Source organism: Acomys minous (genome assembly GCF_964271855.1).
Source record: "Acomys minous genome assembly, chromosome: 7".
NCBI classification, from domain to species: domain Eukaryota; kingdom Metazoa; phylum Chordata; class Mammalia; order Rodentia; family Muridae; genus Acomys; species Acomys minous.
Window position 1 is genome coordinate 99,212,568 of NC_140488.1, and position 24,502 is coordinate 99,237,069.

The 24,502-nt window shown below is 40.8% G+C and overlaps 1 protein-coding gene across 10 annotated transcripts in view; it reads right to left on the bottom strand.

Moving 5' to 3' along the window:
- FRMPD4 (FERM and PDZ domain containing 4) overlaps nucleotides 1–24,502 on the bottom strand; it is a 919,852-nt gene that overhangs the window by 238,717 nt on the left and 656,633 nt on the right. For 9 of the 10 annotated variants that reach the window (XM_084789369.1, XM_084789366.1, XM_084789374.1 and 6 more), the window contains one exon: nucleotides 17,371–17,487. In XM_084789369.1, the coding sequence (XP_084645495.1) occupies nucleotides 17,371–17,487 (117 nt within the window). Of the gene's footprint in view, nucleotides 1–17,370; nucleotides 17,488–18,296; nucleotides 18,321–24,502 lie in introns of those variants that run through there. The other variant, XM_084789370.1, reaches the window with a different exon arrangement.

Genomic DNA, 24,502 nt, shown 5'->3' on the forward strand with positions numbered 1-24,502 from the left:
GAAATCAAACGTTATCCAAATACTTACCATTGAGAATCCTTGACGTTTCTGTGGGCCTTAAGGAAAAATTTCAACTTGCTAATGTTGGAAGTGAAATGATGAACTGAAAAGAACCAGCTGAAGACACCTGAAAAGGAACTTACTATGAGCTTGGAACAAAGGAAGGGGGAAAGAGTCCTGGAAACTGACAGAACAGTCTGGAACAGAGCAGCACCCAAAGTGATCTGGGAACCTTTGTCCAGAGCTTTATAGAATTCCATGAGGGTAATAAGCAGAATTTCTTCCAACAACCATGGACAATTAACTTTTTGAAAATACAATGGGGCTGTTTCTCTGTCGACCATTAGTAAGAGGAAGTTGCTATGTAATTTTCATCTCCCTAATAATTATTTGCACTTGACTTCGGCATGCCATTTTGACTGGGCTGCCCCACTGCTACCATTTCCTGCCTCTCCAGCACCCTCCCTACAAAGGTGGCTGGTTGGACGTGGGGAACAGCTGTGAACCCTGTGATCAATAGAGCTCCTACATCTGAGCACCCACCAAAAGCAAGAGAGGAGAAGTGGCAGTTGCATATTAGAAGTTTTAGTTCCCTGGTGAATTGTGATAATGTTCCTAGAATGCTCTTAGGAGATGGGTCATAGATGCCAGCTCTATGCAAGAGCTGGCAGAAAACAAATGGTCCATTTTTTAGCTTTCTGCACACAGAGAAAAATAATTTTACTAATCATTGCTCTAGTTTGTTTAAAAAACAAAGCACGTGGCAGCCTCCCCCTTCAAATAAAAGGGTTGAAGATTTATCAGTTGGTGAAACCAAAACATGAGAATGGGCTCAAGTGCAGCATGTTCTACAGCATCAGTCAGTAAATGTGTCAAACACAGAAGAACCCAGTCTGTTTTTATCAATAAAGTTTTATTAGTACACACCTATATCTGTTTATTTACATATTTTCTTGGATCACTTTTAACACTATGGCTGCAAAGTACACTAAGTTGTGCCACAGCAACCAGATGACTTCCAAATCCTAAAATACTTACAAGACAACTATTGATAGAAGCAGTTTACTGACTTGGACTAGGGAATTCAGGGTGGGCAGAGGGAGAAAAGTGTGGACCTTTTGGTTGAGACAATATATACTCAATAGGGTAGGAAGACTGACTTAATAGCCAAACAGATGTTTTTCTTTGCCAGGTCTTTATTGAGGCAGCTATAGAAAATACAATGAAAATGGCTTTTTGTAAAAGCCATAAAGTGAGGTTGCAAAATGAAGACTGAATGCCGTTTCATGTTTAGCATATGTGGCATTCTAAAATGCACAGACAAGCAGGAATTCCTGTCAGACCCTTTCTTAGTCCTTTATGTCCTTGTGTTTACCAACTACTACGTTGAATATGGACAATAGAGAAGAAAAAAGAAAGACAAGGCAACCCAGAGGTTGGTTGGTTTTTTGTTTTTGTTTTTGTTTCTCATTCGAGATCTTCCTCACTAACCAGCAAAATCATTGGTAAGAAACATTAGGGAAACATGCTCAAATCAAGAGCTAAGATCAAAGTTGGGGGACAGCAATGCCTGCTTCCATGCCAGGCAGAAAACAGAAAGCTGAGGCACAGAAGCCACATGTTTAAGTCTAGTTGGGGTACATAGTGCAAACTTGTCTCGAAGCCACAACTAAAACAAAAACAGACTTAGGGAAATGGCTCAGTCAGTAAAGTAAGGGCTTGACTTCCAAACATAAGGACCAGCATTCAATCCTCAGAACCCATGTTTAAAAATAAAAACAAGGGTGGGAGTGGTGGCAAACATCTTTAATCCCAGCACTCAGGAGGCCGAGGCGGGTGGATCTCTGTGACCTCCAGGCAAGCATGGTCTACAAAATGAGTCCAGGACAGCCAGGGCTATACAGAGAAACCCTGTCTCCGAAAACCAAACAAATGAATAATAAAAATAAAATAAAAACAAGTGTGGTGATGCACACTGACTCTCCCTGACTCCCAAGTGCTTGAATTACAGCCTACCCTAGCATGGGCAAGTCCCAGTCCTGTAAGACCAGTAAGACATGCAGTCTCAAAAAACAGCATGGTATTGTTCCTGAGGCATAATACCTAAGGTTACCCTCTGTTCTACACACGCATATGCCTGTGTACACTTATACACATGCACAAAGAAAAATGAAAACTCAGAAAAGTTAAAACAGTAAGATGAAAACAGGTAAAAAACAAAACAAAAACAGTCAAAACCATCTGCTTTGCACCAACTATCTCCAGCATTCTAGTTACAATGAAAGGCATCCACATGCTGAGTGCACAAATGAACTAAGTGCTCTCACATTTGCACCTATATAACTTGTACAATACAAGGATGCTAAGGAAAATTCATGATAAAAAATCAAAATGTCCATTCTTTTATTTAGAATGGTGTTAAGCAGCAAATTAAAACAAAGAAACATGTTCACAGAGAGATCACAGGCCCAAAAAGTTAGAACTTAGCACCGAGGTTGTTTCACTTGAAATGGGTCTCCCAAATTCTGTAGCCTCTGTTTTATATTCACTGTCATCCTTTAATACTGAACTGCCTTCTTCTTTGAGAGCCCTCCAAGCCTTCTCAGTGTGAGCTCTCCTTGCCAAAGCTGTACTCTAGGAACACGAAGTGAATGGATTGTTCCATGAAATTGGAGGGCATAGAACTCTTGACTTAGATTGATCAGACTTTCCAGCAGCACAAAACACACCACTGTCTCTCACCCTTCTACTTAAACAGGCTTTTTGACAGAAACTGACCATTGAAAACAAGGCTTTGTTCAGGCTTTGGGGAAGATATAAGATAAAGGCCAGATATGGACTGGAGCCTCCCATCCTTTGGGGGAAAAGCAGTAAGGTACTCAGTCACCACCCTCCTCAGTCACTTGCTCTCTGGCTCTTTTCACAAAGGAGGACAAACAATAATGGCAAACCACCTGCCACAAAGGTGATTCTCAAGTTCAGCTAATCCATTTGCCAGCAGCACCCACTTGGAATTTGGCACAGACCAGAGTTTCTGCATATGAGCCAGACATAGATGGTGGCATGAAAATTGCTCTCTGCTAGGGCTGGCTCAGTCCAGACAGAAAAGGTTCAAAGGTGAGTCAGAAGAATCAAGGGTGGCAGGCAGCCCCAAGCTAGGAGCTCAATTACAGGCTGTGACAGCAACCTGGTTGTCCAGGTGCTTCTAGTTTTCAAGGGCTGGCCAGCCAAATGGACTTGATGAGCCACCTTATGCAGACCCTTAGGGCTACAGCCAGCATAGGAGAAGAAAGAGATGACCCCAGGCATTGAGCTAACCTCCTTCTCACAGCTTGGCCCAAACTCTGTTATGGTCAACTAGCCCCAGGAACTTTGGGTAATTAAAATGCTGTGTGATCTTTTGGCCTGCTAGATAAAAAAAAAAAATAAGCCAAAAGTTTCAGGCATTTGTCCTCAGTGAAGGCCACACCAAGTAAACCAGAGGACTTTCAAGACAAAAGGAAACAAGCCAGGTCCAGGACAACTCTGCTTAGGCAGAGCTCCTGGTCTCTATGCCAAGTTAGATGCGGAATGATAGTGTCAATTCTGAGCCTTCCTGTGAAAGCCCTGCCATCAGCGCAGAAAACCTACCTTCCAGCTGGGAGCAGCAATTATTAACTCAGCAGATAGGTGCTTTGTCAGATTCAGAAGAAAACAAACCTGCTCCAAGGAAGGGAATAGGCAGCCTTAATGGCAGCCCCGGAAGCATGTGCATTGAGGGAACATAATCACCTTTCATTTCATGTAATGACACCATCACATTGACTTTGTTCCCACCGTTCCAAAATTACAGTATGCTTCCCTCCCTGTGACTAGATGCTTGAAATCCTAAGGAATTTGTTGAATGGAATGCCATTTGTTCTTGCCATGAGGCAATAATTGACTTTCTCTGTGGAACTCACTATGTATGCATTGAAACTGTATTTTTTTAAACAATTTTTCATCAAGAAAGAAAAGAAGAAAGGAAAACAGAAAGAGAGAAAGAAAGAAATTCAACAAATGAGGCATACTCCCTCACTTAGAGCATACTGTTTGTTCTCTTTTATGATGTTTAAATCTTTACACCATAACAGAGTCAGATAACATAAACAAATTTTTCTGTGGGTGGGTGTGAGTGGGTGGGTGTGGCTGGGTGGGTATAAGTGGGTGGATGGACATGTGTGTAAGCAGATATGCATGAATGTGTGTATGTGCATGTGTAGGCCAGAGGTTAGGGACTGATCTCTTCCTCAGTCACTTACCATCTTGTTTTTGAAACAAGGATCTTTCACTGAATCCAGAATTCAGAGTTTAGCTTGAGAGGTTAGCTACTGATCTCCAGCTTGTCTCTGCTTTCATAGCAATTGGATTACACGTGCATTCCACCACACTCAGCTGATTTTTTTCCCAAGATGGTTTCTCTGGGTAGCCATGGCTATCCTGGACTTTGTAGACCAGGCTGGCCTCAAGCTCAAATCAATCCATGTACCTCTGTTTCTCAAGGTGCTGGGATTACAAGCATGCATTGCTGCATCTGGCTAAACCCAGCAGAATTTTTATATAGATGCTTGGGATCAAATTTAGGTCACTGTGCTTGTAAGCCAAGCATGTATAGTCTATTGGTTGAGGTATCTCCCCAGTGCCATAACTTTCTTATTCTCTTCATGGGTACAACTCTTCATTTCTGATGAGACCTCTAGAAATCTATTGCCAGAAACTGAGTAACAACTTGTGTTACTTAATCAGATCCATTTGTCCTTTATTGAGTATTAAGCATACAGGCTTAATGTAATAATAAATTAATACCTGCATTAAATTAAATAGTACAATGAATGGCACCATGACCACAGCATCAACAATAACTGTATGACATTTGTCAGTACTTTTATAGAGAGAAACGTTTAAAGGAGTTTCTCACAGAGTAATAGGGAAAGAGCTCCAACCACAAAATAAGTCAAAATCTTATAAAATCTTGGAAGAAAGATGTTGCAAGAGTATCCCTACAGCTATCAAATAATGTTTGCAGACAATCAATTACTTCTCCTCTCCTTGGGATATTTGAAATTAAATCAGGTAAGTTCTAGAGGGAAAGCTGGAGGCTTTGCCAGGTACATGAGGTGAGGTCTTTCTGCTTCTGATTTCCGTGATGACTGAATCCTATCTCCTTGAGTTGGCCATGTTCTGCTGGGATCGATAAGAAAGCATGGGGCAGATACAAGCTGCTTGCATTTATTCAGATAATTCTTTCCAGTAGACAGATGGGCTGAAAATACATTTTCCATTGACCAGTGGAGAGATAAGAGATTGGCAGATAGGGATGGCTCAACAACTTCCAAGCTGGGCCAAACCCAAACTTCAGAACAAAGTGGAAGTTTCCGCACCTCATTACTAATCTCTACTAGGCAGGATTCAGAATTGAATTCTCTTGCATTAAGGAGACAGTAGTTCTACTTAATTGTGCACCTTGGGAATTGCTGGCAGAATAATAGAAGGGTATGTCTTGCCTGATATACACAGAGAGATATTTTCCCCCTAGCATGTACAGGATGATGGTGGCTAGAGAGCCAAAGTCCAGGGGGAAAACATCTCTCAGATTTGAACTTATAAAACTAGGTTGTAGTTTGTAAACGATCCTTTAGTCTCTTCCCCAACCTCCTATCTCTACTGATAGCTTCCAACTTGACTCATGGTCCCTTAGCTTGCCAGCTGACTGGTGTTTATTTTGTTCATGCTTTAATGTTTTTTTTTTTCCTATATACCAAACTAAAGCACCAGCTTTATCTCACCCATACACTAAGCCTGCCCACTTTACAGTCACACAAGCATGGTCTTCTTCCATTGAAAATTGAAGGGAAAATAACATGTGGTGATCTCCATTCACGACAGACCTTAAGTATCTGTATAGAAATTAAAGTCCTGTTTTCATTGAAAATGATTGTTGGTCTCTCAGGAGGATGAAGCCCTTGGCAATAGCTTTTATCCTGGGTCAAAAATACTACATTCAGTCCTCCTTGGAGGCCTCCATTGTATCAAAAGCCAGGTCTATTATTATCCTTGTATTTCCATTGAACTCTGAGGTTCTTGAAAGCAGCAATTTGTCTCAGATATCTACGCAACTTCAATATTTATTGATGCTTAATAAATACTGGGGATAGCTAAGGAAAGCTTTTGAAGGAAGCATGTGACTAGATATTTAAGTTTGTTGGCCCTTGTTGCTTAGTGGGGAAGGATATGATGGTACAGATGGAGGTAAGCTGAGATGCACACACATTACCAGGCTTAGGTAACAGAGTGGGAGTTAAAGCAATAGGATACGGGGAGTTTAGTACAGATTTGACTCAAAGAAGTGAGGTCTTAGACTCTAATATTATGGGTACAAATCAATAAGATATGGACATTCCAATTCCTGAGACCCTAGGCTTTTTCTGCAAATAAGACAGAGTCTCTGTTGGCATTAACTTCCTCAAGGACTAGTTGACAATTACATAAAATTTTATGTCTTGAAAGAATGTTTTTAATGTTAGTAGTGTGTTGTTTAGATTAAGTTTGCTTGTGTTATCCAACCCAGAATACATACATGGGAAAAAGAGGTTCTATAAATAAGTAATTATTTAAAAAAAAAAGTACCATGAAAAAGGATTCACTGGGTGAACGTGTATTGGAAACAGAAGGCCAGAGGGCCAATGTATGTTTAGAGAGCATGCCATTGCTATAGATACCCAGTATAAGTCAGCTAAAACATGGCTGAAACTAGACATCCAGGTGGATGAATCAGCACAAAATGGCTGACACTGGATATCCAAGGGAGTGAAAACATAAACAGTGTTGTAATATCTTATATAGCTAATCTTATTAGACTGCCTTTGCTTTTGCAAAGTCAAAAGCAGCCCACACAGTCTATAGGCTTGTGTAACTACTGCCTCTCAGCCTCTATGCTGGTCTTCACGTGTGCTTGTGCCCACCTAAACCTGCCTGCCTAGTGATCTGTATGGAAGCCTTTGCCTGGAGGTAATAAGATATGTTTTATCTGCCCAAGGTACCTAGCAATCTAGTCAACTTCTCAGCTTCCTGTGACTCTCCTATTTTCTTTGCATCAGAGCATGGACCTCATATCATGGCTGGTAGGTTTTGCTCATAGACTACATACCATCTATATCTATATTGCTATTCTATCTGTCTGCATCTATATCTGTATCCATGTTTATATCCACAGCTATTTATGTATTGGTACCCATCTCCATATACGCCTAGACTGATGGAACACTGGTGCTGTTACAATGATAATCATTCCAGCTACCTTACTTTGCCCTTATGCATTTCTCATTCTATTCACCTTTCCTAGTTCTCACAATGATACACTGTCCTAAGCGTCTTTCCTTTCCTTGTAGTTTCTCCCTGTTCATCTGGCTCCATCCCTTCCCCAGTTATGCTCTCTCTTTTGATTTATAATAAGAAGACTTGAAAAAAAATCATTTTGTTTTGTGTCAAGTTTCTTTCAAGTTTGTGATTTTGGGGACAATGCTGGCCTTCAACTCTGATCCTCTTGCCTTAACGCCCCCCCCCCTCCAAGTGTTGGAATTATAGGGCATTTACCACAGTGGCCAGTTTGTCATACTTCTTTAAAATGTTCTCTGTTCTCTCAAACACTATACTTCAGGTTGGTGGTGTATCTCAGCGATAACACGTTTGCATGTATGAAGGCATAAGTTCTATCTATGGCATCACCAAAAACTAAATCTGTAATGTTCAGGTGTCTCTGAGTATTGCAAGGAAAGTGGTCCTTTCTAAACAGGGTTCTGGCATATTTGCACAATGAATTGCAATTAAGCAAATGTGTATGACTTTAGGAATGTCATTTGATTAGCCTCTGTTTTTATCATCAGGAAGATGGGAATATTGGTACTGTGCTGAAGACAAATAAAGGAAACAAAAAACATTCTAGTGTAACCGCCATAGATATTGGATGGAATCACGTGGGTGCATCTGAAACTTTCTAACTCCAGGTTTCACTCCAGACTCGGGCATCAGGATCATACTGTTTTTTAAGCTAATCTAATATGCAGGCACCAGTTTTTCAAACTATGAAATGTCCTACATGTGTACATTAGCATGTATGTATCTGTATCGTTCATTCTGTTTCAGTTTTATTTGGGTATTGGTGTTTGCTTGCATGGATATGCTATGTACATGGCTTGTGCCCACAGAGGCCAGAAGAGAGTGTTGAATCCTCTGGAAGTGAAGTTACAGAAGGTTGGGGGTCACCATAAAAGAGATAGGAATAAAAATCCGTGTCTTCAGAAAGAATAAATAGCCAGTGCTTTCAATTGCTGAGCCATCTTTCCAGTGTTGTCTTCATTTTTTAACCCTATAGATCAGTAACTCCTTATAGAAAATAGTTTTTTAGCCCTATCCTAAGCAATGGGGGGAATCATATATATGGATGAAACTTCAAAGTTTTGAAGTAATCTTAGGCCATGTACTGAAAAGACCCATAAAGATTTTTTTTTCATTATTTACCTTCAGACTGTAACTTTGGACACACAGAGCCTTATTCCTCCAATCATTTGGTCCATCACTCAGTGTAAGTTACATCTCCAGCCAAAGCAACAGTCTTGTGTTGATATTATTTGCATCCCAAGACAAGATTTCAGAGATTCTAATTTCCTTCAAAAGATATGTAAACAAGTGAAAAGCTCAATGTAAAGGGGCTAATTACTAACCACATACTCGGTTCCCAGTTGTCCTTTTAACTAAGAATACTAATGAATACAGAAATACTCTGTAGTGCAAACCTCTCTCCCTAGAAACTAATAATTATAGCATCTCTCTGTAATGGCCACAACTCAGTGAGTAGAAGGATTCTCATTATTTATCAGACTCATTAGTAATAGAGAAAGGACAAGCACTTTCCAGAGGAGTACTATGCTGGACATCTTACTTTTTTCAAGAAAAGAGTATATCAACTTTGGGAAAACGATGCTGGTGATTTAGGTTTTCAAATGCATCAGCAGCAATCAGTTCTTTGGGTAATCACCTGTCTCTTATAGTTTGACATTTGACAATAGAGAAATATAAAGCTTAAATTGATACATGCCCATCCCATACAAATGTTAAATGTAATTAGTAGTAACCTAACAGTAAAGTTACAGTTTCCCCAGAACCCTCACCAGCAAACCACTTTGAGTCCTTCCCTTTTGAACTGTCTCTGGAGCCCCATAAAAGCCAAAGAGGAGGGGAAAACTAGACATTTATCAGACAAGTCTGAAATATGCCTTCCTAAAGTCCTACTTCAAGCCTTAAAATTTTCATTTTTGACTCAATTATTTTTCTAGTTCTGTCTACAAATAGCTGGATCACTTTAACTGAGACAACTGAGTGCATTTGTAGCCATGTTAGAAAGCAGATGGCGTATTATAGCAAACATCATCTTAAGAAAGGACCTGGAAAAGCTATACAAAATTAATAGTTTAAGAGTGCAGAGTGGGTGGGGCCAGGAGGAGAGGAGAGAGCAAAGATTGGGATATAAAATGAATATATAAAATTTTAAACACCCGAATAATACACAGTATGAACCAAACTACTGGTCTTTCTTCCTGTCTTTTGAGTGTTCTGAGACTAGGTTCCAAAGGCCACATTATACACTGTGAGCACAGACTTAAGAAAGCTTTCAAAAGTCACAAGACACTTCTCCTACATTCACTGGCATGGGTCATGATTAAGTGCTATGCAGGTCTTCCCATGGTGTTCTCAAGATGCAGTCCCTTGGTTAGTTGTGGACTCAAGAGGTAAGGTCTTCCTTCTGCAGCAAATATGGAGAAGAGGAGGGATTTGGGTTATAAAGACCACAGCAATGCTGTAAGTTTCCTCCCTGGTGGTTTGCCAGCAATCTTCTCTTGAGTAAGGAGTAAGAAGTCCCAAACAATCTGGAAAGATACCTTTATAAAAATAACCCCTACTCCCCATATGATGTTATATTTGTTAGTCAATGCATAGTCAGCTTGGCTGAAATAAAGAAAACAGCCTGTGATGGAGAAAAAATTTTTCCCTTCCTTTCAAATCTCTATTCAGTTACAACTGGACTCTGGCCAACTGAGTTTCCTGATCCCAAATCTATTTCACTAATTTCTTGTCATTAAAAATATTTCAGAAATGGGTGTAGAGGTGCATGCCTTTAATCCCAACACTCAGGGAGAGAGAAGGAGGGGGAATCTCTGTGAGGTTAAGGCCAGCCTGGTCTGCAAAGTGAGTCCAGAACAGCCAAGCCTAACACAGAGAAACCCTGTCTCGGAAAACCTAATGATGATGATGATGATGATGATGATGATGATGATGATGATTCAATGATATCCTGTGACCCACCTCCCACTCCACAACTCTGCCTGCTTTCCTAGAGGCCTGCCTAAAAACATACCCAACAGCAGTAAACTGCACTCTGTGCTCTCTTTCCCCCCCCCCTTACAACTAACTCTGCTTGCTTTCCTGGAGGCCTGCTGGCACCAGGGACACCAAGTAAGCCCCTTTCAACTCCATGCCTCTGCCTGTCAGCTCCCCTGAGAGCACCCCAAATCGCAGTAAACTGCATCCCATACCCCTTTGTCCCATTTCCTGCCCCACAACTCTGCCTGCACTTCTGGAGGCTTGCAGTCACCAAAAATAAACAGGTAAGACCCTGCCCCAAGCCCTTGCCTGACATATTCCCCTAAAACGCATTTGTGGCCTTAAAATGTATCCTACTCCCCTGGACTCCATTTTCTAGTACACAAGCTGGCCTGCTTTCCTGGAGACCTGCCTCCACTAGGACACACTTGTAATAGGTATCCTAGAGGCAAGAGTAGCACTCAAAATGCCAGAAACCATATAGGCCACAATACCCTAGGGGAGACACTCTACTGGGCCTGAAAATCCTCCTGCCACATAATAATTAAAACACTAAATGTACAGAACAAAGAATGAATATTAAAAGCTGCAAGGGAAAAACCCCTATCAGAATTACACCTGACTTGTAAACAGAAGATATAAAAGCTAGAAAGCTCTGGGAAGATGTCTTTAAAACCCTAAGAGACACCAGAGTACGTGAAAAAGTCATATCCCACTCTCTACTCAACTGTGGAGAGTGTTCTGACCATTGGCTAGATCTGGGTAGGGGTTTAAAGTTTACTGCCTGTATTGTCCTTGACTGGTGCCTTAGTTTGAGTGGGACCCCTGGGCTCAAATCTGCCTGTAGGATTCTAGGACCCTCTAGATCCTTCTGGTGCCTCACATTTGACCATGTCCCCTGGAGAGGGAGACCTGGTGGCACTCAGAGGAAGGACAGCAGGTTACCAAGAAGAGACTTGATACCCTATGAGCATGTACAGGGGGAGGTAATCCCCCTCAGGAACAGTCATAGGGGAGGGGAATAAGGGCAAAATGGGAGGGAGGGAAGAACGGGAGGATACAAGGGATGGGATAACCATTGAGATGTAACAAGAATAAATTAATAAAAACAAAACAAAACAAAACAAAAAACCCTAAAAGACCACAGATGCCAGCACAGATTTCCAGACTCAGCAAAACTTTCAGTCATTATAGAGGAGAAAACAAGATATTCCATGACAAAACCAAACTTAAACATTATTCACAAATCCATCCCTATAGGAGATACTAGAAAAAAAAAAACAAACCTCCAATCCAAGGAGGTTAACTACACCCAAGAAAACACAGGAAATAAATAAGTTCACAACAACAAGGTCAAAAGAAATGAAATAGCTGTGTTCATGTGGGTTTGCATATGCATGTGTGGGCACACACGCACACCCCCCCATACTACCAGAACCAACATCAAAGTAACAGGAATTAATAATCATTGGTCATTACTCAGTTTCCTGACTAAAAGACATAAACTGTCGGGTATGTTGGTACATGCCTGTAATCCCAGCACTCAGGGATGTAAAGACAGGCAGCTCTCTGAATTTGAGACCAGTCTGGCCTACAAAGTCAATTCAGGGTAGCCGTGGATACATGGAGACACCCTGTCTGGAAAACAAAAACAAAACCAAAAAGACACAGGCTAACATAATGGATGCATAAACAAAGATTAGACATTACTTCAGAGTAAAGGGCTGGAAAAAGATTTTCCAAGCAAATGGACCCAAGAGGCAAACTGGAGTAGCCATTTTAATATATAATAAAATAGTAGTTCAACCAAATTTAATAAAAGGAGATGGGGAAGGACACTGCCTACTCATCAAAGGAAAAATACACAAAGATGACATTTCAATTCTGAACATCTAAGTCCCAAACGCAAGGCAACCACATCCATAAAAAAACATTGCTAAAGCTTAAATCGCACACTGAATCCCACATATTACCACTAAAGAGATTTCAACACCCTATTCTCACAAATGGACAGACCATCCAGACAGAAACTAAACAGAGAAATAATGAAACTAACAGATATTATGAATGAAATGGACATAGTGGATATCTACAGAACATTTCAACCAAACACAAAATAGTATACTTTCTTCTCAGCACCTCATAGAACCTTCTCCAAAACTGACCATATAGTTGTTCACAAAGCAAGCCTCATCAGATAATATATATATCCCTATATTTTATCAGACTACCATGGACTAAACCTGTACTTCAACAGAAAGGCTACAAACTCATGGAAATTAAGCAACTCTATATTCAATGACCAGTGGATCAGGGAAGAAATAAGGAACAGAAAATTAAAGACCACATGATTTTAGTGCCAAGTTCTACCAGACTTACAAAGAAGAGCTAATATTCTCCTAAAATTATTCCAGAAAATAGAAAGAGAAGGAACATTGCCAAATTCATCTTATGAGGCCACTGTCATCCTGATACCTAAACTACAAAAAGATTCAGACAAAAAAGAGTATTTCAGACTAATGTCCCTTATGAATGTTGACACTAAAATACTCAATATATAAAGAATGCTCTGTCATAGAACAAGGACACTTGCTCAACTAAGTTCTTAGCAGTTTTGGTCATAATAGCCAGAGTCTGGTAACAGCCTATATGTCCTTCAACCAAAGAATAAAGAAACTGTGTTAGGTTTAATAAAAAAAAAGAATTCAAGAAATTAGACATCAGCAAACGAAATAACCCAATTTAAAAATGCATACAGATCTAAACAGAGACTTCTTAACAGATGACTCTCTAGTGGCTGAGAAGCACTTAAAGAAATGTTCAATTTCCCTAGTCACTAGGGAAACACAAATCAAGACGATTCTGAGATTCTATCTTACACCTATAAGAATAGCTAAGATCAAAAATTCAAGTGTCAGCACATAATGGAGAGGATGTGTAGGAAGAGGAACATTCTTCTATTGCTAATGGGAATGTAAACTTGTACAACCACTTTGGACATCAATCAGATGGTTTCTCAGAAAATTGGGAATAGTTTTACCTCAGGATCCAGCTATACCAGTGCTGGGCAAATATCCAAAAGATGATCCACTATATGACAAGGAAATTTGCTCAGCTATGTACGCAGCAGCTTTATTCATAATAGCCAGAAACTGGAAATGACTTGGATATCCCTCAGTCAAAGAACTGATAAAGAAAATGTGGTACATTTACACATGGAATATTACTCAGCTGTTAAAAGCAATGAAGTCATAGAAATTTCAGGCAAATGGATGGAACTATAAAAGATAACCATTTGCAAGGTAACCCAGACCCAGAAAGATAAACATGATATGTACTCACTTATAAGTGGATAGTAGCCATAAAATACAGGATAAGCACGCTATAATCCACAGACCCAAGGAAGCTAAATAATGAGGGTCCAAAGGAGATGCTTGAATTTTACTGAGAGGGGAAAATAGAATAGACATGGGGTAGATGGAAGGAGGGAACTGGGTTGGAGAGGGCTTGGGTGGGCAAGAGGGGTCAAGATGGGGGGGGGCAGAGAACAGGGAGAGAGGAGGAAAAGTGAAATCGTTTAAGGGTGGATATCTCTGGGACAAGCTAGAAACCTAGGATAATGGAAACTAGCAGGAATCTATGAGGGTGACCCTAGCTGAGACTCTGAGCAGTGGAGGATATTGAGCCTGAAATGACCATCGCCTTTAAACAGAAAAGGCTTCCAGTGGAGAGACTGGGACACCAACCCAGCCATAAAACCTTAGACCCACAATTTCTCCTGCCAACATGATATACAGGGGTAAAGATGGAACAGAAATTGAGGGAATGGCCAACCAATGTCTGGAACAACTTGAGACTTACCCCATGGAAGAGAGCCCATCCTGACACTATTAATGATATTCTGCTATACTACCAGACAGGCACCTAACACAACTGTCACCTGAAAGGCTTCATGCAGAAACTGATGGAAAAAGATGCAGAGACCCACAGCCTGGGGAATTCTTTGTTGTTGAGTTTTCTTGATTATTATTTTTAATTTAAATTTAATTTTATAAATTTATTTACATCCCAATCGTAGCTCCTCCCTTGTCTCCTCCCTTCCCCACCTTCCTTCCCTTCTCCTCCCTATTTCCCTCCCCTTAGTCCTCAGAGAGGGGAACCGTTCTCCCCTACCAACTGACCGTAGCCTATCAAGTCTCATTAGGACTTCCAGCATCCTCTTCCTCTGTAGCCTGGTAAGACACCTCGCCAGGAGGGAAGTGATCAAAGTGCAGGCAACAGAGTCCATGGCAGGAACAGCCCCTGCTGCCATTAAAAGGGGCCCATATGGACAGTGACCTGCCTATCAGCTACATCTGAGCAGGTTGTCTAGGTCCTCTCCACGCATGGTCCATGTTTGGTGCATCACTATCAGCTTTCTCAGCCTCAGATTTGTTGGCTTTGTTGGTCTTCCTGTAGAACTCTGTCCCTTCCAGGTCCTTCTATTCTTCTACTCTTCCATAGGATTCCCTGTGCTCTGTTCTGCCCAAAGTTTGGCTCTGAGTTTTATGGAAGAGGAGGACAAAGGATGGAAGGAGTCAGAGAAGTCAAGGACAGCACAAGAAAACCTACAGAATCAACTAACCTGGGACCATAGGGGGGTCACAGAGACTGAACCATCAAACAGAGAGCTGCATAGGATGGACGTAGGCCCACTGCACATATGTAACAGTGGTACAGCTCCATCTTCATGTGGGAAATTAAGAGCAGGAGGTCATGCTGTACTCTACTCTATTGCCTGCCTTGGGATCCCTTTCTCCTTACTGGGATGCCTTGCCTAGTCACAATAGGGGAAGATGCTCCTAGTCCTATTTCAACTTGATATGCCATGTTGGGCTCATTTCCATGGGAGGCCTTCCTTTTTCTTGGCTTTTTCTGAGGTGAAAGGGAGTACAGGAGGATGGCGGGAAGGTAAGGTGAGAGGGAGGGACCAAGAGGAGAGGTGAGAGGGGAAACAAAGACAGTTTGAACTCTAGTTATTTGAAAACACACACACAACACACACACACACACACACACACACACACACAAATGCTTTTCTCATCAAACTGAAAAAAAATCTAGATGATGAGAGCACCTCTGGAAACCACTCTGGTGGTATCTTAAAATGTGAAACATAGAATCTAACTTTGACTCATTCCTTTCATATGGCCCTGCCATGCCAACTCTAGGTGTAGACCTCAAAGGAGTTAAAACAGGAATAAAATGTGTGGTTGTGTGTGTGTGTGTGTGTGTGTGTGTGTGTGTGTGTGTGTGTGTATGTGTGTGTATGTGTTTGTTCAACCTAAGGACCTGTACATGCATAGCAAAATAGCAAACATTCTAGCACCAAGCTAGACCCACAGACTTTTAAAAGGATGTCTGTTCAAATATGTTCACAGCACTTGGTAGTCAAGAGGTAAAAAAACAACATAAGCATGCTGTGACAGATGATAAATAAGTGTGTTATATATGATTGGTGGAATATTTTTCAGCATTTAAAGATAATGAATTCTAATACTGTATAATATCAATAAGAGCTTGAAAACTTTATGGAAAATTAAATTAGCCAAATATAAGAGGACAAATATTGTGTGATTCCACTTCAATGGGATTCCTAGAATCAGTAAATTTATAGAGACAGAAAAGAGACCAGATGCTATTGGAAGATAAAATCAGGATAAACAAATACTTATTACTAGCCCATGTACATCTTCCCAAATGGCCACATCTACCTTCTAGGTTTGATTTACTCAGGATAAGGAATACAGTTAATGTGAGATCTCCACAGTGCTGGGAAGCCATTCCTCAAACAGTTTAATCTCCTCCTCTACTTTCTATGTCTTGTGACACTGGCTTACTTTTTTTAAGGCAGACATTATCTTAGAGTGACAATGCTTTACTTAGAAAATGTCTTTGGAGGGGTCATGCTACCTTGCTTTTTGTCAACTTGACAGAAGTTGAAGTTAGCTGAGGGACTAGAGTAGCAATTGAGAAGATATTGTCAGCAGGGAGGCCTGTAGGCAAGTCTGTAGGGATATTTTCTTGACTGGTGGTTGATGTGGGAGTGACCAGTTCACCGTGGGTATTGCCATGTCTGATAGGTGGTCCTGGATTGCGTAAGAGAATATGCTAAGCCAGCCATGGAGAATGATCTAGCCAACAGCTTTCCTCCATGCTCTTTGCTTCAGTTCCTATTTCCAGGTTCCTGCTTAAGTACATGTCCTGACATTCCTTGGTGGGAGGCTATGAACTGGAAATTTAAGCTAAATAAACCCTTTCCTGGCCCAAGTTGGTTTTGTTCTCAGTGGCTCAATGCAATAATAGGAAGTAAATGAAGACAAGGGTGATACAAAAGTCATGGAAATGGACCGTGGTAAGTGTACAACATCATGAATGCTACTAAATAACACATCCAAAATAACCAGAGTAGGAAAATCTGTGATGTATATTTACTTAACACAAAATAAAAGTATCATAAAAATCTCTAATCTAAACCAATCCCACAAGAGAACTTACAATAAGGCATCTTATGAAAACAAACAATCTTTTCAATAGATAACTCTGTAACATTCTTGACCCTTTTTTGAGAACTATAAGAAAAACAAGATTCCACACCATTTTTCAGTTTCAGGCAGTGGATGGAACCGACCTAATATTTAATAGTGCACACTTCTGTTATGAGCCCAAATTGCCACGCTATGGAGCTGATTACAAGTGATCTAGTTATCCAGTCAATAATCCCCCACACACATGCACATGTCAAGCAACTCTAATTAAACTCAGTGGGTTATTAGAAAAGTAAAAAGACAGGAAAATAAAAAGGGAATATGTGGAGAACACCCCAGAGGGTATCAAAATAAGATTACAATAATTCTATACATTAAATAAAACCTTTAACAATGAAAGAAAACTAGGAGAACATTAGTGAAATTCTTTGGTGTCTTTTTAACCTACTTGATGAAGTAGTCACGTCCATCTCGGTTTGTCATCATCTCCCATCCATAGGGTGGCACCTGGTTCAAGCCCCAGGTTCCTGAGGGAGGCGGCCAGCCCGAAGACTTGGTCCTGTGGCTGGAAAAACAAAGAGAGTATCATCATCCCCTGCTCTTGAACATATCTTTTGGATCACTGCACAAGGATACATGTCTTATTTCTCTACATTGTGAGCTGTGTGCATACCTGATCATACACCAATTATACTGAATGTCTTTGCATCAGATAGCATGCTAGGCAGTTTATATGCAATAGATCACTTATTTTCAACAGAACCCACATGAGGGAACTATACTCACACACCATATGGATAGGAAGACAACAGGTCAGTAAAATTAAGGTATTTTCTTGTGGAAAGCTCTGATCAAAAGTTCTTTGTAGTTCTGAGCACAAGAGGCATATTTAGATATGCCAGACATATAGACATTTTGGGTACTCACATAAATTTCACATTTTCATATAAAGAAACACACAGGAAGATAAATTAATGTTGCATACTTTTTAAGAAAAAAGCAATCTGAAGTTTCCTGGATTCCCATTGCCAAAATATAAAATGTATACTCATAGCAACCATATGTCAAACAAAGTCAGTCATAGAAACATTAGAAAAACCCTCACTGTTAACTTGCAACAAATAGCCACACATTACCTTTTTCACTTTCTAAGGCCCCAAAGTCAATACAGTGAAAAACTATAGAATGTTTTCTTTTAAAATCAAAAGGAACGGGCTACAATTGCTTGTGACAAGCCACTGTGACTGGCATCATTGCACAGTCACAGTCCTTAATTGGAGACCTGTAGCCAGTTTCTAAAGTGATCACCAAATGCTGGCTTGTACACATCATCCCTGCTTTCCCATGAATGTTCAACATATCTTCAGTCCTTACCCATGATACTGGAAGGAAGGAAGGAACGTCATTTTAGTCTTAGTCCACATCCCCCGTCATGTAGTTCCGTAGACCAAAGAGAAGTAGCTCATTTGATAGCCAACATCTAAGATCCTGCAGTGGCTCCAAATGCAGGAAAAGAGCAGTGATGATATTTGTAGGGACTCAGAGTCAGTGCCACAGCAGCCACCAGAGAGCCTTTTATATCAAGAAAGAAGCTCTGGTGAAATTAAAAAAAAAGAGCAGCCTTGAGAGTGAGTGCAGGTAGGACATGGACTGTACCTGTCACCTGCCACCCTGGCTAAGCCCTCTGGCTCCGGGTGCAACTTACGTGATGCTTTTATGCAGCCTGTTGCCTTTCTAAGGTGAATATCCGAAGTAAGACTTCTCTTCAATGTCCTTGCCCTGTCACCACATCCATCCAACTAGTGACTCAACCAGTGTCAAGAGATGCAAGACCATTTCCTGTAACTCCTCCACAGAAGAGGAAGATTTGCATAATTTAAACCCCTTTCCATTGCTTTTCCTTAACTGCCTTTTGGTCTTGCTACCTCCTCCAATAAAGATTACGGATCAGAAGTGTTCACAAAATTAATATGGGCCTGGTAAATTTAGAATGCCACTGTAGGAACATTTCTTGCTCACAGACTATTAAAAGAAAAGACATGGCCACCTCTTTTGTTTCCCTAGCTTATGCAAATGTCAGCAGTGGCAATTTCCTCTAGTGGTTTTGAAGAAAACAAAAAACCCCTGCTACTCCCCCCAGGTGAGAGAACACATGAATTCTACCCTGAGGTACTGTAATAAACAAACAAACCAACAAAAAAATCTGCACAGTGGTTCCCTTATGCCAGCACGAACCACATTTGGAAAGCTTTTTAAGATGGGACCAAGAAAAGAAGTTCTTAAAGGCATGAATACAGAATACAGTCTATTCTGCTGTTTAAAACTTTCCTCCAAAGCTGGAGTATACTTAGAAGTGACACAAAGGCTAGTCTTGACTTTGGAAAGAAGCTTATGTACAGAATGCTACAATTTATCTTGGGATTCTAAATTATATACTGTGTGCCTGTTAACCCTCTTCCTCAGAAAGACAAACACAAAATGTCTTTTTTTCCCTTGGTTTTCTGCCCTGGCCTCTTTCCACATACACATCACCAAATACTAATCACCTAAGGAAAGGCTCCGGCTTCCTAATACAATTGAAATGTCAAATGCAGCATCCTAATGAGGAGCTGCAGGAAGCTTGGATTATATTTTATTTGCTGAATTTTATTATATACCACATTCTGTCCTGGGTAGTATGTCCAGAATGTAGCAAACAACCATTCAGGAAGATGTTTTCAAATAGAGTCTCTGCCTAAAATGAAATGCCAGCACCAGAAACTGCTGCTAGACTGGAAATGACCACCAGAACAGAAACACCACATATACTAACTGTGCTCCTCTAGGTCAAGGGGACATCAAAATAAATGATGGGCTAATTAAAATCAGATATAGCTGCATCTGCCTGTTAATAAGTTGACATAAAATATGTGGGTCGGACAGGCTTCAATAGAACTGAGCAAACTAAAAGCGTAAGGAGAACAAACAAAAGCACTTGTAAAGAATCTATCAATGGCAGACTTGAGGAAAATCAAGAAACAGAGGCTCAAACTAGAGAAGGGCTCCTCTGTAGTGTGATGCTAGAGAGACCTGCTTTAATAGATTATACAGCCTTAGGAGCTAGCAAATCCTGTTTGCTAGCTGGAGAAAGGCTCTAGGGAGCGCCTTCTTCTGCTGTTACCCCAGAGAGTTCATCAGCCTTTGTACCACTCCCAAATACTCCTGTTCTCTCACTACTGACCCAACCTTTTCTAACCAACATATTTTGTTTTGTGAGCTTTAAAACAGGATCTCATTCTGTATCCCAGGATGTTCCAGAACTCACTATGTGGCCTAGCCTGATCTTGAACTCACAGGAATCCTCCAGGCTTATCTTCCTTAGTGTTGGGACCATAGGCATGGGCCACCATGCTGGGATCTACAAAGAATGTTAAGAGGTAACTCTTGCAGGACAGCAGAGTGTGATGACATGTAAATGAAACTAGCGACTGTTTTGCTTTAACAAATTCAGAAATCATGCTCAGCTCCTTAGAAGGGACTAGCAGCTGTGGTAACACTATGCAGAAATGATACTGTTCTGTGCAGAGATTTTCATTGGGACAATAATGGTCCATGTGGGGGCCTGTGAGAGATTCACACCCTTCTTCCCCTGACAGTCTCAGAATGAATTTATTCTGAGTTCTTAGGTACAATCCCAGGGCCTGGAACCATTTTACAATCTCTTCTATTTGGAGGAGGTCTTACCACTTTTCCTGTCCAAGGATATCTCAGCCTTAAAAGTCCTCCTGACCTGCACTTTGGCACTTAAAGACACCCCTAACTAGAGCTTTAGCACTTGTGCTCAACTTCCATCAATGTTGCTGATGATGGTATGCTGACTGGCCCCAGTAACAACATTTGCAGCCTGGCATCATTATTTGCAGGATACTCCATTAAACTAGAAATTTCCATCAACAATTTTAAAGCCAACCTATATCTCATACAGAACTCAGGCAATGTTGATGCTCACTTGATATTGAAAATTGTGCGATGATAAGCAGACTCTTTTCCATTTATTGTCCATAACATTGAACACATTACTTGGCCTGCTTATCCTCCTCAGGACCTGTGTCTTTCCTCTGTAAAAGGCCTCATGCCAGTGAGAATATTAACTCTATGTAGTAAATAGTATAGTATGGTGCCTAGTACAGAATTAAGTGAAAACAATCTAGGACTCAGAATGGAAAAAGAATAAAAGACTCTCTCAATTTTCCTTCATAGCCTGGCAAGAAGAAGTCAAGAAAAGGCTGCAACAAGCAGGGACTTTTCTCATAAACTTAGTAGTTGATGAGCTCAATTACTTCCAAGGAACAAGGAATGATCAGGTTTGTCCCCCCTATAAACTTTATAATCTAGGGTACCAGTTTCTTTTTTGCCCAGGAAAAGCCTTAAGACTCCTTGCAATTCTAATGTTCTGCAACTTCTATCTCAGATCCTGGCTGTGTGAACCACTTTCAAACACTTACCTCAGCCTTAAAAATAGCGACCTACATTGTCAGGGCTATTTAAATCATTCCAGAAACTCCCCTAGACTGACTGAACTGGTTTGCAACTCATCCATTGTCTGCAACAGACAGAAACCATCCATGAACAAAAAAGATATTCATACTTTTTTATGAAATGAGAGCATCTATGAATGGGTCAGACAAAGTTGCAGAACTATTTGTGTTAAGATGGCTGGCAGAAGTAACTGATGCTCTTCTGCTGTGTGTCTGTCTCCACGTGCTGAACTGACTCCCCATGGCCACTCCATCCTAAGAGAGGGTAAGCTCTTAGAAACCACCTGCAGGCAGTCTAGGCTATTTACTTTCCTTGGAATAGCTCAGCAGCTCATCATCATCAGAGAGGCTGAAGGGCTCTGAAATCAGGTTCCAAAGACCTGTGTCAGGTAGATACAAACCCTGCTTCTTCTTACACATATGCCCTTCTGGTAAATCAAATACCACCTTGTTTTCTTCAGTTGCATGAGAGAATTATCCTGACTCAGTATTTCTCACACCAGGGTGTTTTTGTCCCCAAAGGAATTTAGCAGTGTCTGGAGACAGTTTTGGTGGTCATAGGTAGGGAAAGATTGCTGTGTTTTTCTTAGTTCTAGTAGCTAGAGGCCAGGGATGCTGCTAAACTAGGCATCCCAAGGCTGGAGAGATGATTGTGGCATCAATAGCACTCGTAGAGGACCATCATTAGCTTTTTAGCTCCCATATGGTAGGTCCCAACTATAATTTGTATCAGCACCCCTTCAGTGCTGCTGCCTCAGGCTCCTGGGTGAAATGAGTACATTGGGAGTCAATATGCTTTCTGGGGAAACCAGCTCTTTGGGCAGTATATAAAATACTATGTTTTATATAGACAGTTCTGGGCAGAGATACAGGGACAGTAGGTGAGAGCCCCAACTGGAACTCATTTAATCAAAATGACTGCTGTCATTAAATAGTGAGTTAGAAGATTGCACAAGATTGACTCCTGCAGCTTCCTACTCCAAGGTCCAAAACACTTAGACTACCATAATTAAGAGGGACAAGAGTGCATGAGTTTCCTTATATATTTGGTAATAATCATATAGGACTGGCAACCAACATTAAGCTGCAGAATTTGAGACTGTGCACAGAAGTGAATTATTGTCTGTTTCAAATATGAGCAAACCAAAGACTTATCTTTTCGATTATTCATCCTTGACATTGAGTGGCACTATGAAAACACGCACACACACAAAAATAAACATTGTCGCAGAATCTGATCATTCTTACTTCTCAGAACTCACAGAAATTATTTTCAGATGAACTCAAGGTTATACAGTGTTGCATAAAAACGTATAAAATGAAAAGCATTTTCCCATTTATTTTTCTGTCAAGGTTAGTGGCTGGGTGCTGTGTAGCTATGTCTGCGAAATTAAAATCTTATCTCCTGAAAGGAGGAGGGAAGGTCATCAAGACTCAGAAAGTAGATGAAACTTACAAGGTCCAGGAAATAAAGAAAACTTACAGGTCTCAGGGAACTCCTGAAAATTCCAAAGTTTCCAAAGTCTCCCTGAGATACCATAAACACTAATGACTGTGAGAGAGGGGAGACACTAACGTATCAGCTGCCTTCAAATCATGTATGAAACTATAGGGTTGTAGCACTTCTGAATTATCACTTACCCTAGGGTGGGCTTTTTGATGAGCTGCCCTTGAGTCACTCATGTTACTGGAAAGAGTGCCCCACCCAAACTCTAATAAATAAGCACAATACACTCCCAGGTTCACTAAGTTAGATTTGGGTAGGATCATTTCTTTGGTTTGTTTTTGTTGTCCTATGTGAGGAGAATTGATGTTTATTCATGTCTCCCTAGGATAATACAAATAATATTGAGTTATGGTACCAAAATGCACCAGATATGTCCAAGGATCCTCCAATATCAGCTTGCATTTGAAACAGCTTGTGTTTGTAGTTGGTTCTAGGTTCACATGCAAAGGAGGTAAGGTAAATGGATAAGACAGGGAGAGAGAAAAATTGACAGTGAAAGATGGGTCTAAATAGATTTTAAAAAATCTCCAAGTTTTAGTGACATGCACAATCCTTTTGTGCCTTAAATGGTGTGCTCTACTGTGGTTGGAGAAGGATGCTCTGCATGACCCCAAGGGAGGCTCGTTCTGCAGTCTGTTATACCCAGAGCATCTAAGGACATGCCTCAGAGGTCTGCTAGGTGCTGTCTATCACACTATCCACACAAAGACACGGCCTGAATTCGATTGTATTGTCCTCTAAATCCAAACATCACTGTCTTCTTAGGCAGCATTCAGTGTAGCACTAAGGCATTTTGGTTTCACACAGCAGGTAGCAGCTTGCTTTCCTATGACCCTTTATGGGTAGGCTTTGGTAGGTACGTGTGAGAAAACCTATGCCATTGAGGGACAAGAACATCAAAGCCACCCAGACAGAAGCATCCCACCAACCATTTAGAAGATGTCGCTTCTGTTGTGACAAGCAGGATGTGTAAGTACAATGATGAAGTAAAGCACACCTTTAAATATTAATGTCAAGCCTTATGAAAACACATCGCCCAAGTATACTCGTCACAAACTTATTTTAGTTAGGGTGAAACATTATGACTCAAGAGCTCAACTATGGCATGATGACATTTGAATGTATATTCTTACAGTGACATTAAACATTTTTCTGATTAGTTTCATCTGTTCCATTATATAGTTTAGCAGCCTACACAATCAAACCACTTGCGAGATGACTTTCATATCAGACCTGTCTCTCCCTGTTGAGTAAGAGCTATGTCTCCTAAATAGGTAAGGCAATGAAATCCAGGCTAAGTGGTTCTCTTTCCAAAAATATATGCAAGCAACCCTAAGCCTCATTTGTATTTAGATAGAGTCTTACCCTTTAGCACAGGTGAGCCTTGAACTATTGGTAATCCTCCTGCCTCAGCTTCCTAAATGCTAGGATTACAGGTATGAGCCATCATGTCTAGTAATCAGCCTTGGTTTATGAACAGTACTGTGTCAGTCCCAGAATGTCTGATGGGACTGAGGGCAGGTGTGTAGAGTAACTGGTATCACAAGAGGAGCCAT